Source organism: Rhipicephalus microplus, chromosome 10, assembly GCF_043290135.1.
Source record: "Rhipicephalus microplus isolate Deutch F79 chromosome 10, USDA_Rmic, whole genome shotgun sequence".
In the NCBI taxonomy this organism is placed as follows: Eukaryota; Metazoa; Arthropoda; class Arachnida; order Ixodida; family Ixodidae; genus Rhipicephalus; species Rhipicephalus microplus.
This window is the reverse complement of record NC_134709.1, coordinates 27,923,775-27,942,036: the sequence shown is the minus strand read 5'-3', so window position 1 is coordinate 27,942,036 and position 18,262 is coordinate 27,923,775. Positions and strand designations below refer to the sequence as shown.

General features: G+C 45.6%; 1 protein-coding gene across 3 annotated transcripts in view; it reads right to left on the bottom strand.

Annotated features, from left to right (window-relative positions):
• The window catches only part of LOC119185003 (crustacean hyperglycemic hormone), a 96,371-nt gene that overhangs the window by 4,507 nt on the left and 73,602 nt on the right, over positions 1 to 18,262 (bottom strand). For 2 of the 3 annotated variants that reach the window (XM_075875309.1, XM_075875308.1), the window contains one exon: positions 7,268 to 7,503. In XM_075875309.1, the coding sequence (XP_075731424.1) occupies positions 7,268 to 7,503 (236 nt within the window). Of the gene's footprint in view, positions 1 to 5,793; positions 6,204 to 7,267; positions 7,504 to 18,262 lie in introns of those variants that run through there. The other variant, XM_037434136.2, reaches the window with a different exon arrangement.

Genomic DNA, 18,262 nt, shown 5'->3' with positions numbered 1-18,262 from the left:
CCAGAGCCCTCCACTACGGCACTTTTCATAATTAAACGGTGGTTTTTGGATGTTAAAACCCCACATATAAACACATGAATCTCATTTCTTTCCTTTTTTGTCTACTTTTGGAACGTTGATGGTGTATTTTTATAACTTTCGAGTGAAGAGCCTTTGGCATGAAGGTCTCTGCGTCAAATAGCACATTGTTTATTTTTTGTTGTTAATTTGAGGATAACGACGCAGTGCAAGAACATTTCACGCATTGTATTGCAGTACACTATATTATTCAAATAATGAATTCTTCCTGTTTTCTTTCTTATAAATTGACCAATTGAACATTTTATTAGAGAATGTGAAACTGTTCGGTTCTTGGCCAATACACCAGCGTGGGTGTGTGCCACAGATTCAAGGATCTACTCTACTCAACAAAACATTGCGTTAGAAGGAAGTGCAAGACTGTGGCGCTGGCAGCGTACACCCAGAGCCGCAGTTTCGAATCGTGCGCCTCGAAAAAACATTTAACAATATAACATTCTGTTATATTACGTGCCGAAAATCACCCGTAAGAGTCTGAGGTACGGCGTAGCTGGAGACTATGGAATAAATTTCGACCACCTAGGGTTCTTTAACGGGTACACAAGTCTAGAGCGACGAATGTTTTTTTTTTTTCATTTCACCCCATCTATGTGCAGCCGCCGTCACCGGATATAGAACCCTAGTCCTCGAACTTCGCAGAAAACGTGGCAGGGATTCAAATCTCGCGGGAGCGTTAACTAATCAAAGGTCAGACGAGCAAGAAGTGGTTAGTGTATTGGTGGCAGTAATGAGTCTCTATAATGAACAGTATATAATGAGTCTCTGTAATTAACAGTTTATAATTAGCATCCATAATTACCAGTCTCTAATGAGCCTCTATAATAAACAGTCTCTATTGAACACTCCCTATAATGTCTTTACAGACATTATGGAGACCGCAAAAGATAATCACCCTAAGCAAGGTACTCGACTGTTTGTGGCCACCGCGTTTCAAAAGAGATGTATCGCTACTGTATATGTATGTATTCACGACCTCAGTAATTAGAACCAAACGCCGTTTTGAGAGAACGGGACAAGGACAAGTGCCGACCTTGTCCTTGCGGCTGATACGCGTCCTTCTTGTCTGCGTCCTTATTACGGTGGTCCGTTCTCAAGGGGAATCACCGACACGCCCGATCCTCGTTTGCCTACTTTCATTCACGGCTATGCAGAGCCACAAAATGTTTACTATAGTTTCTAAGTAGAATATGGCGTTTGTTTATCGCCGTGTTACCAGAGCTGTTTGGGTAGAGAGAAAATCGGGGTGAACAGTGGAAGTGCCTCAGACAGGCTGGCCGACGTTGCGATAGGAGGATTTATCTTTGTCAAAGGCGGCTTGTCATCCTTGGCCTGTTAGCTTTAAGGGTAAAAAAAAACTAACATTCCATCCAACAGGCCTTAAAACGAACACGCCAAAGATTACAAGCCGTTTTTGACAAAGATAGGTCCTCCTATTGCAAGGTCGGCCAGCCTGTCTGAGTCACTTCCACTGTTCACCCTTATTTTCCCACTGCGTGTTTTCATCTGTCGTCTCCCATCTTGATTTGGGAGCTGTTTACGGTGGGCCGTATACAGGTTGCTCCATGTCACTTGGGCCCAGACTTTACTCTGTGGTACTCTACTGGTATCGTTCAAGAGCAAGGTATATAACAGCTGCATCTTACCAGTATACTTACCTACGAGGTAGAAACCTGAAGGCTTACGAAGAGAGTTCAACTTAAATTGAGGAAGAATTATTCAGTATGCTTAATTATCTAACTTTAATTATTGCCTGAACACTCAAATACTGTGCGCGGAGGTGTAGAGACCACCGACTCGATTGTTTCCTGCAGGTGTCAAGTTCAATGGAGCAGTGGAGCGGGGTGACCTTCCTTGCTGTTTTATTTCTTTCTTTACTTCACTTTTTTTATTCTGCTTTCTGATTTTTTATATCTTCTTTGTTGCTCGCTAAACCTTTTTTGGTCTTGCTCTGTACTCTTTTGACTTATTTTTGACCGTTTCTTTCGCTCTTTTTATTGTTTTATTCTCCTTAATTATCCATATTTTCTCCTTTCCTTTTCGTCTCAGAAGCGTATAAGACTGCGCAAATAGAGCCTCTCTAAAACAAACCTGTTATAAGCTCACATCTACACACACGTTGCCCTTCACTTCTCTCTCTCTTCTCCTTCAATCCCCTCACCTCTTCCCCCAGTGCAGGGTAGCAAACCGGACGTGCGTCTGGTTGACCTTCCTGCCTTTCATTTCTTCCCTTCCTCCTCCTCCTCCTCCTTTCCTTTTATCGCTCTCTTTCTTTCGAGCTCCTGTGGTATGTGAGGCCCTGTCGGTAAGGTATACGCCCTCGTTAAAGAAAGATCGCGAGCTACGGGATGGCAGCTGGCAAGAAAGGGTATTCCACACTCGCCGTCTTAACCACAAACGGTGCTGACTAACACCCGCCGGTGTGCATGCACGCAAACGCCCAATCGAGTGAACCAGAGGGCGACTGCCGCCGCATAACTCTTCTGAGGAGAGCATCGGACGCGTGATTCGAAGGTCGCAGGTTCGCTCTCTGCCGGCGGCAGGATGCCTTTTCATTCACTCTACTTTCTTCACATTATTTTGTCGCAAACACAACTGTTCAGGTAAAACAGTGCAACTAACATCTTCGTTCCGATGGAGGCGGAAATGGTGCAGGCCCGTGTGCTCAGATTTGGGTGCACGTTAAAGAACCCCAGGTGGTCGAAATTTCCGGAGCCCTCCACTACGGCGTCTCTCATAATCATATGGTGGTTTTGGGACGTTAAACCCCACATATCTATCTAACTAACATCTCCCATATTTTCGCTAGCTTCACCTCTTTCATTGTCTGCTGATTTTAGTTAATGTCGTAGTGACATGGTGGTTTTGGCGCGAGAACTTCATAAACTTTATTATTATTATTATTATTATTATTATTATTATTATTATTATTATTATTATTATCATTATTGGCGTTCGCTTCTCCAGGAAACTGGCTTTCAGGAAAGTTTTGATGAATTAGTCGTTTATTAATTAGCTGTTTATGTGATTTCCCCTCCTTTCACTTGCTAATTTGTAAGATTTCAGGCGACGGGGATCAAACCAAGCACCTTCAGTCGCCGTCTTGGCACACCCTCCGCGCTTTGTCGGAGTTAAGCACAAACACAAACGAGACATGAAGGTGAGGGAAATGTAGAGGTTTGTAACGACATGACATCGTTTAACAAACTTTGAAACGCGAGAAGGAAAAGGAAAGAAAGAGAAAAGAATCGAACGCAAGATGTGATTTGCATATTTCAAATTTATTTATGGTCTTTTTTTTTTTCTCGTCATGCTCCCGTTTCTTGCTTGCGGGGAGGCACCTTCCTTCTTATCTCAGCTTTTTTCCCGAGATTGTCTTTTTTCCTTGCTTCATGTGTAAATATATATCATCTATGTCCTCGTTTGATCGTTCGTGAACAATTGTCCTCTTTTCACCAGGAAGCCACGAAGAAATTAAAAAAAAAAACGCGTGTACACACACGGTGTAAAAGAAACAACATCTTTGAAACAATGTCACATCAACTCTATAATTTTGGGGGCTAATAAACGAAGTAAATGCACAATTTGAACAGACAGAACATAAGACATTCGAAATCGTGATGTCGTGAAGTAAACGACCCACATATGAAATATCATAATCTCCAACGTGCCTTTAAAAGCGCCGTTTTAAAAACATCGTGTGAAACATATTTCACGCAGATTCTCCCATTTCAAGCCACCCTGAGCACACGTTCATGAATCGCTTAGAAACGAAAAATATCCCACTAACGAAAAAAAATGTTGAAAACACAATGAAATGAATCAACATTCTTAACAGAATAATTCAGCAATTGTCCACATAAACGAAATGATGACGTCACGAAGGAGATAATTACAATTGTTCTTCAAATAACGTTTGTGTTCATTGCATTTTCTCATGCTATGAACTTCAGTTGAGATGCAATTTTTGAAAAGGTTATGCGGAGGAGTTTTAGAATCTCGGCTCTATCATTGAACCTTCTGCAACATTCACGTTACAACACCCTGTGTATGTTTATGCACAACTTAGAACATAAATAAGACGCGCGAATAAGATATGTATATTAAATAAATAATACTGCTTTTTTTTTCTCGGAGCATAAAATAAGGCATATATTCGCCTTCAACATTTCATTTGTACAATAAAATACAAATATCGGAAGACATACAGGCACATTGTGTGCACGGATTGAAGTAAAAAAAATGAACGTGTTCTCAACAAATGTTTTGTTTTTTATGTACAAGCGTACTCTCTCTGAAGACAGAACACAAAATGTTGTGAGGTTAAATACAACAAAACACATTTGCAGAACGAAAAAAAAAGTCTCAACTAATCTCAGTCGGTGACCAGCTAAAAAATGCAATCGTCTAAAAAGTGTAGTTCTGTACAGAAAACGCAATGTTGTGTGCGGTATGTACAAAATGAACAAACACAAGCAAGTACGAAATAAAAGGCGTCAGCTGCTGAAATAGGAACACGTCCAAGCGATAAGCTATCAGATAGCTATCGGATTCTCGGCGAAGCTATGCTCTTGGTGTGAGAGTGCAAAAAACCTTCGCCGATATCGGCGCGACTATCCTTATCAATCGATTTAAAGAATTGGGTGACCGCTTCTTGATTGACTGTTTTATTGAGCTGTGATTTTGATTGATTATTTGGCGCTAATTTTCTTGCACGTATTCATAACTACCGTACGTTTTAGCTGATCGAAATCATTCACGTTGTTACTAGAAACTTTCAGGTCACGTCGCTTGCTACTATAGGCGAGTTATTCTTAACTGCACCGGGAGCTGGCGGTTTCATCGCGAAAGGAGAATTGATGCTGCGTCACAGGCCAAGGAGATCTCATTCGTTATCTGCCAAAACGCCTTCCGTAATCTTTTTTTTCCCATAAATAGACGTTACCAACTAACACATTAGATGTGTACATAAAGATAGCGTTTTCTCTTGGTCGTCGTTCCCCTTGCCAGTGAAGCGACCCTGGGGCGTACTGCACGGATTTATTGAAGCGGTGCACACTAATTTTGTTTGTTTGGCTGTTACGATCACCGGAGCTAACCTACAGGGCTGCGCATTACAGCGAAACCAGACACGCAGGCATTCGAACCTCGGACCTCAATGGGCGCGCTTAGCACATTCGCACCAAGAACATAGCTGTTATCGTCACCGTACCGCAGCCTTGTACAGACGTCGCAAACCGCTCTTGCGGAACGCATTCGCTCCTGACGAGTCGCTTCTCCCGAATCGACGCATGGCTAGAGCCGAGATTCGATGCGCATCGACTTCTAATTCGACGCTATACGCGAGCGCCATTGCGAACTCTCTCCCAACAGAAACAAATGGCTTCGCATGAGCGACACAGTTCATAGAGGCAACAACAACAAAAAAAAAACGTAACAAAATCGAACAAAGGGAGACTGGCGTAGGAATTCTAAGAACTAGTTCGTCTGACGGCTTCGTCTTACGAACTTAACAATGACCGGTGGCTACTGTACAACGGAACAGACCGAAATGAAAAAGCTACATGGCGTGCACCCGGTACAATCACGATCGTTCACGACTCGTTCTCAAGATGATGTCCTAAAAAATTAGTCAATAAATAAGTTATACAATGTACAATAGAACAAAAAGTTCGTTCTCTCTCTTTTATCTGAAGTCGTGGACGGACGTTTCGATGGGGCGTTGGACGTGCTGTCGTAGCGTAGGAGGTTGTTTCGTTGTATCGTTTCGTAGATTTGTCGTTTTGTTTTTTGATTTTTTTTCTATATCGTTAGAAGGAGCCAGAGAGGAAGGCTGAGTATTTTTTTTCTCTCTCTCTCCCTCTCTTCGCTATCTTATCCCAAAGTTGTACTTTCTCTCAAGCCTCTCTCTTTCTCGTTCCAGTCTCTACGAGGAAGGACACTCTGTCTCGGCCTCTCCTCCTCCCTCCCTGACTGCCTCCCGTGGAGCGCGGTGCTGGATGCGTTCTCTGGGAGTCCGGGATCATCCGTAGACGTAGTTGATCATGCGTCGCAGGTCAGTCATTTCGTCTTTCAGTAGCAGGGCGTCGGCGCACAGGTCAAAGTTTTCGTTCTTGAAACAGCTGCCCCTGTGGTGACCGATCGTAGGTTGGCCGAAGAAGAGAAACAAAAAGAAAAAGGAAAACAAAACAAAACTTGGTGGTTAGGCGAGTTGTCATAGATTACGAACGCGACAGCATACAGTGCGCCTGCTTCGGGTTCACACTAGGGCGTTCACACTAGAGCGTTCACACTGCAGCGTTCGGGGCCAGATTGAAGGAAAAAGACAGATGGGGAAGAGCGGATGATGCATTGTTACAGATGAATTAAGTAAGCCCAGGTGGCGGAAACAGTGAGATCATTCGAATTTGAACGCAACTCGCTTTTTTTTTCTCTAGCCCTTCGACACCCGTTGTACACTATTGTGTACACAGCTTCTTTTGCTAACTATGTCGACTAGTGGCGAAGGAACTTGACCAGTAGCTGTGCGCATTTTTTTTTCACAATGTTTAATTTTCGATGGTAACGTGTATTCAACGTCAAGACACCGAGCTTTGGATGCAATTAATCTACTGCGTAACTAGTGCGTCTTTATTTACCTTTTAAAACGGCGCGTAAAACACATAGACATCGCCTACACAAACATCTGTCTAGCCTGTGTCCCTTCATTTCACGCGCTATTCTTCGACGTATTCACGACGACTAACTCGCGGTTTTCAAAGCTACGCTGTATAGGTCCGTCCTTTGTATTCGATGGTTCGTTGTATCGAGTTTAGGCTTCCACTATCGGGGTTCAGTTAGAGTCTAGCCTGTGTAACTGCGTAGTAAACGATGTTCCACAATGAATTCATACCAAACCATCTTGGCTTTCCCAACTACTTCGTTATAACGTTAGTGCGTAGTATCCGACGCTTCGTTATATCGAATTTCGGCTCTCTGGTTCATTCAATAGGATCCATCGTGAACTTACAGCGCAACACCAGAAAAAATACAGGACAGGGAAGGAGCAAAAGAGAAAGAAAAGACGGCGCTGACTCACAACCTTCCCTGTCCTGTATTTTTTTCTGGTGTTGCGCTGTAAGTTCACGATGGATCCTATAACCAACTGGCCCAACTAACCGTCTTACTCATTCAATAGGCCAAGGCGCCGTACCTGCACAGGTTGTACACCTGCGGCTCGCGGTACAGCTGGTAGCACTCTTCGCAGACTCGCTCCAGGCGGGCCAGGTACGACTGCTCGAAGTTTCCCCGGCAGCCGAGCTCGACGAAGGAGCGCTTGTGCAGGATGCGCGCCGCGCAGCCGCCGGGCTGCGTCAGCGCCACCAACGAGCACGCGAGCAGCGCAGCCGCCAGCCAACGAGCGGACACCACCGGGAAGCTGGCACTCATCTGCGAATACGACAGCAAAAAGGAAGCTAAGGTGAGTTTTGTGCGCCGTAGAGCAATTTGTATGTTTCACACACCAGTAGCACAGAGTTGTCTGCATGAAAGTAGCCAACAGTTAGCCACCGCTAGCCACTAGCCAACGTTGCAGCCAGCATTATTCGACATTTTAGCAGGCACTCACATTCAACTGAGAGAGAGAAAGATTGATGATTGATTGATTGTTTTGTGGGGTTTAACGTCCCAAAACCACCATATGATTATGAGAGACGCCGTAGTGGAGGGCTCCGGAAATTTCGACCACCTGGGGTTCTTTAACGTGCACCCAAATCTGAGTACACGGGCCTACAACATTTCCGCCTCCATCGGAAATACAGCCGCCACAGCCGGGATTTGATCCCGCGACTTGCGGGTCAGCAGCCGAGTACCTTAGCCACTAGACCACCGTGGCGGGGTGAGAGAGAGAGAGAGAGAGAAGTGTAACTTATATGTGTTATGATGTATACTACAACACATCCGCAGCACTCAGTTTCTAGCGGAAAAAAACAAAGAAACCTATAAAACTAAAAAAAAGGGCAATAATGTCTGTTCGGTGTGTCCAGACAAGAACGAATGCGAGGACCTGGTCGGCATTGCCAATTTTGATGACATTTACTCTGGGCGCGGATTCTAGAACCCAGAAGAATGACTTCGAAGTAATTTTTTGAGAAGACAAACTTGGTTCGTCTGAAGAAAAGAAATCTTAGGTTTCGGACGCAAGAAGCACTTTTCCGCTAACTTCCTGATTTCTGAACTCTGAGCGCACCTAGTGAAAAAAAAATGCTGCGCTTCTTGTTCGCAATATTTATTTCCCTTACAAAACAAGTGAAATGCTGTGCTGTGAGTATTTTAGTTGTGTTTTTTCGACGGTTAAAAGTATTTTGAGAGAGAAAAAAAATTACTCGCATAGTAAACTGCACAAAATACCCGAACTTCACGAATATATTGCTGCACATAAGTTAGACTTCGAACAATAAAACTCGGTACATGTGTGCTTTTGATGCAAGAAGAATTTTCTTGCATACAATACGCAAAGAACGTATCGATTATTCGTTCGAAATGCACGACTGCAAGGCGCTGCATTTATGATTCGATGTTGCTCCAGTATACGGCACCGCTGCACGGCACTTGCGCATTTTGCTCTTTTCTTATAGAAAACGTCGGCGCAAAAAGGAAAGACGAAAAATTAAAACACAAACGTTATGGTCGCGGAATCGCCCACCGCCTTGTTCTGTGCGCGTCGTAATGTCCGTGTGTCCCTCGGCGCAACTGATGACCGATCTCGTCTGGGCGTAACTACGGTTGCAGGCGTACGAGTTTTCACTCTCGCGTGGAACTACAAGGACGGCAGGTCTCTTTCGGCACGGTCGTATAAGTGTACGCCTCGGTCTGACGCAATGTTTCAAATCGACTCCGGACGCGACAGCGATTCGCGCCGTTTCACATCCATGTCCAAACAAGGAAGCGTTCGGAGTGGAGAAGTTATTACTTTTTTTTTTCAAACGAGTTACGTGGAGCCAATGCAGCGGCGCAAATCCAGGGAAATTAGGAGTTTTCCAGCACACCTAATTGCATTATTTTATTGGGTCTTTTCTGAAACCTATCGGGCGGCAGTTGGGATTTCTAGTCTCACACTGCTGAACAGTATTTTAACAGCGGTACAGCGAAAAGAAAAACGCGTTGAAGATGTTGAACACGCTATACTGAAGTGTCAAGACATTCAATATATTATGTTTGAAAGCTAAATTTTACAGCGGGGTTGGGGTGGAGGGGAGGGCCACTTGAAAGGGGTGTCCGGCCAGTCTGAGTGCAGAGAACCCCTGACGCCCCCCCCCCCCCCCCCCCCGCTGACCCGCCATGATTTACGCCGCTGAAGCACGGTGTGTACAGAAAAAGACGATAATACTAACGGGGAGAAAAGCGGCATTTAGTCGCATCAGCCTATTTATAGCCTGATATCGTTATCAAGACGTTTCTTTTATAACGTATTACAGCTAATCTTACGTATATCTTTGTTTGTCAAATTCTCCTCGCCGCTTACAGGGTAGGAAGCTATAGGCAGTGTGGCTAACCTCCCTAGCTGCATTTCACTCATTCCATTTGTCTTTGCAAAAGTCTGCAACTTCTTTGTCTAATGTAATTGGTATTTCATTATTTCGGTGCGACTACCCCCAATTCACTTAAGAACTCGACGAAGGCTTTTATATAGTCAAGCAGCATGTTGGGAGATAAAATTATGCAGTCATCGACCAAGTAATCTAATACTCTATCTAAAGGTTATTTGTGCAATATAACACCTCATCAAATACTTACTTCGTCTAATACATAGTAATACGAAATATTGCACTTTATCTAACCCTTATTCATGCATCATAACACGGCATCTAATACTTAGTCGTGTATCGTCTAATACTTCATCTAAGTCGTCATGAGAAATCGTGTTATCTTTTTTTTTTGTATACGACTGTAGCTCGCATTTGCAGCCGATGATTAAAACGCCAGTATGGTATTAAGCAAAGAGAACGCGAGAACAATCTCTAAGCATACGAATTATTCCATCCGAGAAGCGCTTCACAAGAAACTTGGACACTGCACTAGACAAAGGTCTGCATCGAAGCACGAACCTAAGAACTTCTGAAGCTGTAATAGCCCGAAAACTGCATTGAATTACGAACAAAACAAAACAAAACAAAGCCCGTACGCTTAGAAGGAAAAAAAAATTCGAGAAAAATCAGTTCGAGAAAAATCGTCGTACGTAGGAGAGGAGCCGACGCGGCGAACCTCGACCGAACGAGTCCGCCTCTGAATTGCGTCATCTCGAATACAATGGTCACTTCCTGTGTGATTTCAGAAAAAAAGCTATGCAACAGACACGGATGACGGTTATATAAAGAACAGAAGAGAAGGGTGGACTGCGGAATAGTGAATCGCGCAAGCCTGGTAGATGATGACGTCACGTAATGAGGTGGGAGCGAACTAGAAGGGGTATAGTCGGAAAAAAAGAAAATAAAGCGAATGCAAGACAGATGATTCAGATAAAGAAAAAAAAGTACTGTGTTTGGCTCGGCACGCACCCATACTTAACGCATCGTTTCGTTCGCACTACTATAGCTTTCTTGTCGGCCATCTAAGTAGAGAAAGGGGCTACTACGCCTGCAGGAACCTAAAAAAAAGAACTGCCTGTCGCTAAATATATGTGTATGTTTCCTTGACTGAAGACCCGTACGTCTACTGGAGGTATTCTTCAACCCTCCGTCACTCCCCGCCCATTGATGGACCTTTCGAAGGCGTAACCGCATTCTTCAGGTTTTTCCTCGAGTCTCGGAGCGCGCAGGATTACACCGAGTGTATAGACCCGTGTTTTTTTTTTTTTTTCTCCAGCTAAAACTAGCCGGCCGGTTTACGTCGGGTTGCGTGCAATCCTACACGAGAGAGAAGAAAAAAAAGAAGTCAAGCGGTTCTCTCGCTTGCACGCACGAGTCGTGCATGAAAGCTCTGCCACTTGTGTGGCTTGATCGAACTGTTCTTACAGACGCTGCGAAGGACGCATTTTCGAAACCCACGCTTCGCGGTTAAAAAGCGGGCGTACCATGGACGCACTTGAGACGCGCAACTCTTTATAGATCCGGCGCGGGACAATAACGCGTTTTACGTGCCCCGAACGTCCTAGAACGGAATGTGCGGCTCTGTTATATGATTGCTGTTTACAGAGGAGTCAGTCTGAGTGTTTCGAGGGGTACGCTGGAACCTCCCCTTACCCCGATCCCCCCCCCCCCCCCCCCTTTACACTCCGCCACCCGTATCCTGGGTCACATACCTTAGCAGCCCGAATTACCGGCTGCATTGCCTTTGCTTTTCAGACATGTAGTAATGCTGCTGCAATGTAGCTTGCGTATACATAAACATCGGAATATTGATTTCGACCCCCGTAATTGCGGAATTCTGGACCCACCACAAGTGCCCGCGCTTCGCTGAACCTAAATGCACGAAATACTGCCCCTAGGAACTGATTATCAAGCAGAAAATATTAAGGGGGGGGGGGGTGAAATGGAACGAACTGCTCATTGATGGAAGCACGCTAGCAATCTCGCGTATCGGGGGTGTGAAGCAAGTTTTTTTTTTTGTTTCGGGGGGGGGGGGGGGGATTGATGATCTGTCATTATGTTCGTGCGTTTCTTGGAGTGGGGTCACCCCCCCCCCCCGCCTAACCACGCCAACGTAGTGTATACAGTTGAACGGATAACTGGAAAGCTCTATGCTGACGCAGCTATACTCAAGAATTCAAAAAAAAAAAAAAACACTCGCTTGTTGTCGGAAGGCAAGGATTGCGAGGTTGGAGCGAAACCACATCTCCGGGGTTACTTCTCTACATCTTTTTGTTTCCTCTCTCTCTCTCTCTTACTGGCTTTTTGTTTTACCGCAAACGATGCTGCTGGTCTGGTTCTTGAGTCATAAAAATACCGGGAACCCGGGTAGCCTCCGTCGCTCGCTTCTCTCTGGTGTGCGGATCCTTCTTCGGTAACTTAGCATTTGCGTCGTCTCTAAACGCTTGATGTAGTCGTCGTTCATTGCTTGCGTGCATCTGGCTAAGGACTCGCTCATTGCTTGCGCGTCTAGCTACAAAGCTGTGGTGCGTGCGCCGTTGGAGCACTGATGGGAATTGATGTTCGACTGCGCTCCACTTGTGAGCGAGCATTCATTGCGTGACAAATATATGCTTATGTGGGCGCGCGCGTGCGTGCAGTCACGTACGCACAGCCGGAAGTTCTTCGCAGTTGCGTCGATGCCATGATTCGGCCCACCTGACGAGAAGATTCCGGGGCCGTTTCAAACGGTGACGCGAGACAATGTGTTCGTATGCGCGTAACTATGTATCGGCGTATTCTCTGTATAAGCTACGTTTCCGCGATCAAGTGATTCAGCGCCGGCGTCGTTTCGACGGTTTCCGGGACGAGGCGCAAGCTTACGGGAGACATGTTAGATGGCCGGTCGGGGAGCTTCCGCACGACGCCCATAATTCATACACAATGCGGACACTTTCCAGAAACGGGTGTGTCTCTTGGACCAATGTATGTGTGACTAGACGCACACTTGCCCATATACGCAAGGCACGGCGCCAGCTTGTCACTCCGATCATGACGTCACCACCTGAGCCTCTCTCTCTTTCTGTTTGTTTTCAAATTAGCAGACGACGCTCTACAAGGGTGAGATGCAGACGACGAGACTTTGTCATTACTACTACACTCCAGCTGCATACCACTATACTGCTACTATAATTAGCCTACGTTTTGCGTATGTTAGCGTAGCCCGTCGCCATAAGTGAAAACTGTGAACGCTGGGTGGTGGTGCCCCTCTAAGTAGCGAGCACTAAGCGGAGCTTTTGTTCTGATCGTGACGTCACCAGTTGGGTTTCTTGGATGCAGCAGCGTTGTAGTGCAAAAAAAAGGAGTACTTAGATTTATGTGCACGTTGAAAAAGTCTGCACACGTAAGGCTGTGCACACGTAAGGCTGTGCACATTAAGGCTGTGCACACGTAAGGCTGTGCCTTACGTGTGCGTATAATTAAGGCACGCAAAAACCACGGAATATTAATTATCTTTTGCTGATGACGAGGGGCTGTGCAGATGACGAGTATAGCTGTGCAGAAGACGCGATTTCGTTGCTATAATTTTTTTTTCGTGCAACTCACAAAGATGAATGTTCCTTGAGAATAGGCGCGCGTAGTGATAGAATCAATATTGATGGGAATAAGCATGAAGAAAAAAAAGTTACGGGGGTGTGAAAGTCCGGTAATGAAGGCCTTTGTCCGGGGCTACCAGTCCTTCGCATTCTAATCTTCAAGGGCTGCCTGCTGTACACTTGACACAATTAGTGTACGTATATGCATACAAGTGGCTGCCGGCGTTACAGGTTTTGTGGCGAGCTAAAGCGCGTCTCTGCTAAAGGCAATATATCTATAGGACAGAAGGAAAGCCACTTCTAGGACGAGATACACCAAGTTTGGACCCGGCCTTTGTGACAATCGAGGACGTTCGCGAGCCTTGTCCTTATAAGCGATCCGTGGGCAATGATAAATGTAATCTGTCTCAACCGCTGGGTTATACGATATGCGCTTTGAATGAGAGCGTATAGATGCCATATTTTCGAGCGCAGGTCAGGTATATACAAACAGATTTTCGTTCTAGAGATTCAGGCCTGCTTCAGCTTACCTCACCTGCTTTAAAACAAAGGCTCCATTTTAGTTTTTTTTAAAACGTCGGAATCCCGGTACGACGACCCAGGCACGCTGTAGGGGGAGGGGTGTAAGTCAGGATAAAATTTTCACAACCTGGTGCTCCATTGAAGTGCACCCAAGTGGCGCACTGGGGCTTTTGCATTTCGACCTCATCGGAATGCGGTCGCGGACAATTGAACCCGCACCCTCGTTCGTAGCCACTTGCACGGTGGGTCGCATATATCGGTGCGGCATGTCTTGATACACGCATACCTCGATTCGATGTCGCCCATATTACGCCATTACTTGTTACTACTGTAGACGTGAACGATGAAACAGTTCGCGTCTATGGTACAGTTCTACAGTTCGCTACAAGATCCGCCACAAAACTACAGATGATTGCCATAACTTCTCGTTATATTCAATAGCCCATCAGTTTTTAGATGAAAAAAAAACGCATCGCACGATGTACGGCAGAACAATGGACAGTACTTCCTTATTCAGTTGATACTGCAAGGCCGGGTGACACTCCCCGAGTTCGGTCACGTAACAGGTGGCCTATGGATAAGCTTTTAGTTATAGGTGCCAGGTTGCCAGTATTTAGGTAGTCCTTTATTTTACTTCATCGCTAAATGTCAGTATGTTCGCTGTACCATTCCTATTGCTAAAACCGGAACTAGCGGGTTCGATCGCCGGCGTTCGCATTTCGACGGTGGTGCAGTGCTGGGGTCCCGGCGTACTGCGCGGTGCAAGAACCCCAGGTGGTCAAAGTTTACCTGGAACCCTCTGCTACGGCATCTCTCGTAGCTCATGTGTCACTTTGTGATGTTAAAGCATTACACGCCTATGAAACAACCAACCTCCTCTCACACCAATCTTCCGATAATCCGTCGGAATGTGAGTGCGATCGACAGTGGTATCCTTCTTTCCCTCGTCTATTTCAACAAACAACCAAATTAATGTTTCTCTCCCACTCTCAATGTGTCGTTTCAGCGATAGGTGTCAGGTGTAACCTTAGGAGAAAGGAAAAGAGAGCAGATTGGGTCAGGAAACAAACGAAGGGGGGGGGGGGGTCAATCGTAGTTGAAATTAAGAAGAAGAAATGGTGATGAGTTGGGCACTTATAGTGTTTATCCTGCTTATAAGCAGGATAACCACCGCTCATTAAGGGTAACTAACTGGACTCGAAGAGAAGGCAAACGCGTGATCGAGAGGGCGAAAGAAAATTAGGTGGGCAGGTGAGATTAAGAAGTTTTCAGGTATAACGTGAAAGCAGAAAGCACAGGACTGGGTTGATTGGTGGAACGTGGGAGAGGCATTTGCCCTCCGGGATGATGATGATGATGATGATGATGATGATGATGTCACTTGAAGCTTCAATATATATGTCGCGGCGTTTAAGTTCTATATCTCTCTCTCTCTCTCTTTCTCTCGTGCATCATGTTGGCGGGCGAGAAGCAAAGCCATCAAAACAACAGGTCAATCGAGATGCCACTGACCTTCATAAAAAAGAATGCCGCACCGCTCACTGCACTTCACCGTATACGTTATATACGTTCGCGTTTGCTGCAGCTACCGGGCGCAGATCAACAACATCCGGCGTTGCGGATCGCATTTCGCAAGTATAGTGTAGTACATACACACGCGACGACTATAAAAACTACAGCGATAAAATAAAGGCGGGAACGGCTCCCACGAGGTCTTCCGGCGGGGTCACGAGCGCGAATCGCTTTCAAAACAGACGCTTGTTGACGACACTCTTCTCTTTTATGATCCCGTTATGGTTATTTCTCTCACGGTGACTTGTGAGCACAGTGGCACGTGTATGTATGTGTGTGTGTGTGTGTGTGTGTGTGTGTGTGTGTGTGTGTGTGTGTGTGTGTGTGTGTGTGTGTGTGTGTGTGTGTGTGTGTGTGTGTGTGTGTGTGTGTGTGTGTGTGTGTGTGTGTGTGTGTGTGTGTGTGTGTGTGTGTGTGATTAGTCTCCCGTCGTGTAGGAAAACATTGGCGATGCATGTTTGTGTGTGTGGTCGAAGCATTACTAAACGCTGTATTACGCACAACAAACAAACAATCAGAGAACAAACAGAGGAAGGGATCGACATCGCACTAGACAATATTAAATGGACACTTGAGGGAAAAGCGATTTTCCTCGCGCTAGTATGTTAATCTTTCGCAATACCAAAATTACCGCGCTTACAGTGAGAAGAGACGTTGGGTAAGAGAGGGAAACCGCAAAAAACAAAATGCGACTGGCGACGCCACTTTTTGAGATTCCCGCACCATTCACCATGACATCATACATTTTGATGGCATCTATACTACGGAGCCTACGCAGTTTCTGATCAGTAAAAATAAAATATATTGCCGTCTGACACGATTAGAATCTTAACACACCTTGCATGAACGAGCTTCGTTGAGCCAGTATAACCAAAGTACGAAAAATCCACTTTGGATCCTTGACCTTACGCATAAAGGTTTCGGTGCTAAACTTAAACATGAAATTTAGCCCGTCATTTTCTTCTATGTTAATAAGCACATGATGTCTGAATGAACGACATTATTGTTTTTAGAGCTTTTACAAACACCAATGTGTTCAAGTGATGTATCTAAAGCGTTTCGTTACAGCACTTCAGTGTCTCTTTAAGGAGAGAAGAAGAAAAATATCTAGGTATGCTCCCTAAACATCTAAGGAGTCACCATTTACAGTGTATAGGTCTTTTGTTTGTGTGTATGTTTACAAGTACAATACTTTTTTTTTTCATTTGTATAGTTCTATCCATTTATTTATTTATCGTATGTGATACGCCTGCATGTGCAATGACATACTTTGGCCGCAAATAACACACACACACACAAAGTAAAGTACGAAATAGGCCAACGATCAGTATTGCATGTGCAATGTTTTACAATTTTCGCTCGTTGACTGCGTTTTAGTTCCTTCCGCCATGTGTGTTACATGAATGTATTTTTGTTGGGCCTCAGGCACACGCGAGCTACAGTTTTGTAGCTTTTGTTCTGGAGTCCCTTCCTCCTTTTAAACGGGGAAAGTAAAGACAACTATTATTTATTATTTATTTACGTCCATACTGTCCAACCTGTACTTATACTGTCCAACCTGTACATAAGAGCGTCCTCTCATGACAATGAAGGTCTTCCATATTAATGACGGCCAGTAACAGCCCATGACGTTGCATAGAACTGCTTACTTCCAAACTTTAACCGGTACCTAAGGCAGGCCGCTGCAAGAAGTACCCAGCCACTTATTTTCATGTTTTTCATCCATTGCTTGTTATCTTTTGGACTCGACCAACAAAATACTCCCCAACTACGGCCTACCCAATATACAACCCTGTGCACGGGTATGCATGTACATAGTCTACTCGTCTCGTCGCATGCTCCTGCTCCAAATCAATCTGAGCATAGCATGGCATGCAGGCATAGGCGTATTCAAGGGGGACGTCATGTCAGCCTCATATATTGACATGATAAGGGGGAGGCCCTAGCCTAGCCCCCCCCCCCTCCCCTTGAAGGAGGACCGTGCACACGCTTACGCACACAGGTAAAACTCATTGTCGGAACTCAAGCCAACTTCAACGAACACGGCCATCAAATAGCAAATGCATAATGCTCCAGTTGGTGCCGAGACACTGCGCTATAGACGCCATAACGGTGCGATCACTGATAAAAAAAAAAAAAGATGAAGTGGACGAATACCAGACGCGACTGAAGCCTCGCAACCGGATAGGTCCTGTCTGCGCGCGTGGTTCGACGCAACTGTGCCGTTCTGAAGAATAATGCACATGCCCTGACGGGCGCTGCTGCTGGGCTATACAGACAATTCAACGAGCGTGGATCTGCCAACTTTAAATTCCATCGTGCCGTTCGCGACTTGCCCTCCATACGTCTAACATCACGAGAGCAACATGATATCTGGGTCTTCGTGGACAGGTGGTGTGATGGTAACGCTATACGCGCCCGTATGGTTTCTAGCGTTGCGTAATTAGAGGGTCTTACAAAGCAAAAAAAAAGAAAACAGCAGTTGGCGAGGTCCGGCGAACAATGGCTAACACCAAGTGACTCACCGCCGACCGGTATTCAGACGTCAAGGCCGCGCCAAGGCCATTATTTGTGCGGCGTGAGCAAATAGCGGACGGTTTATGCAGACTTCAACGAAACCTCGAATGTTCGCGCTGCGAGTTGCCCCTCTCGAAGACAAGTGTGCCGTAGCAAACAGGTCGGCGCCAGTGCCCAAGAGTCTGGACAGTTGGGTCTGACGTTAGGAATGATGGGTATGGTGCGCCCTGCCGCGGTGGTCTAGTGGCTAAGGTATACTCGGCTGCTGACCCGCAGGTCGCGGGTTCGAATCCCGGCTGCGGCGGCTGCATTTCCGATGGAGGCGGAAATGTCGTAGGCCCGTGTGCTCGGATTTGGGTGCACGTTAAAGAACCCCGGGTGGTCGAAATTTCCAAAGCCCTCCACTACGGCGTCTCTCATAATCATATGGTGGTT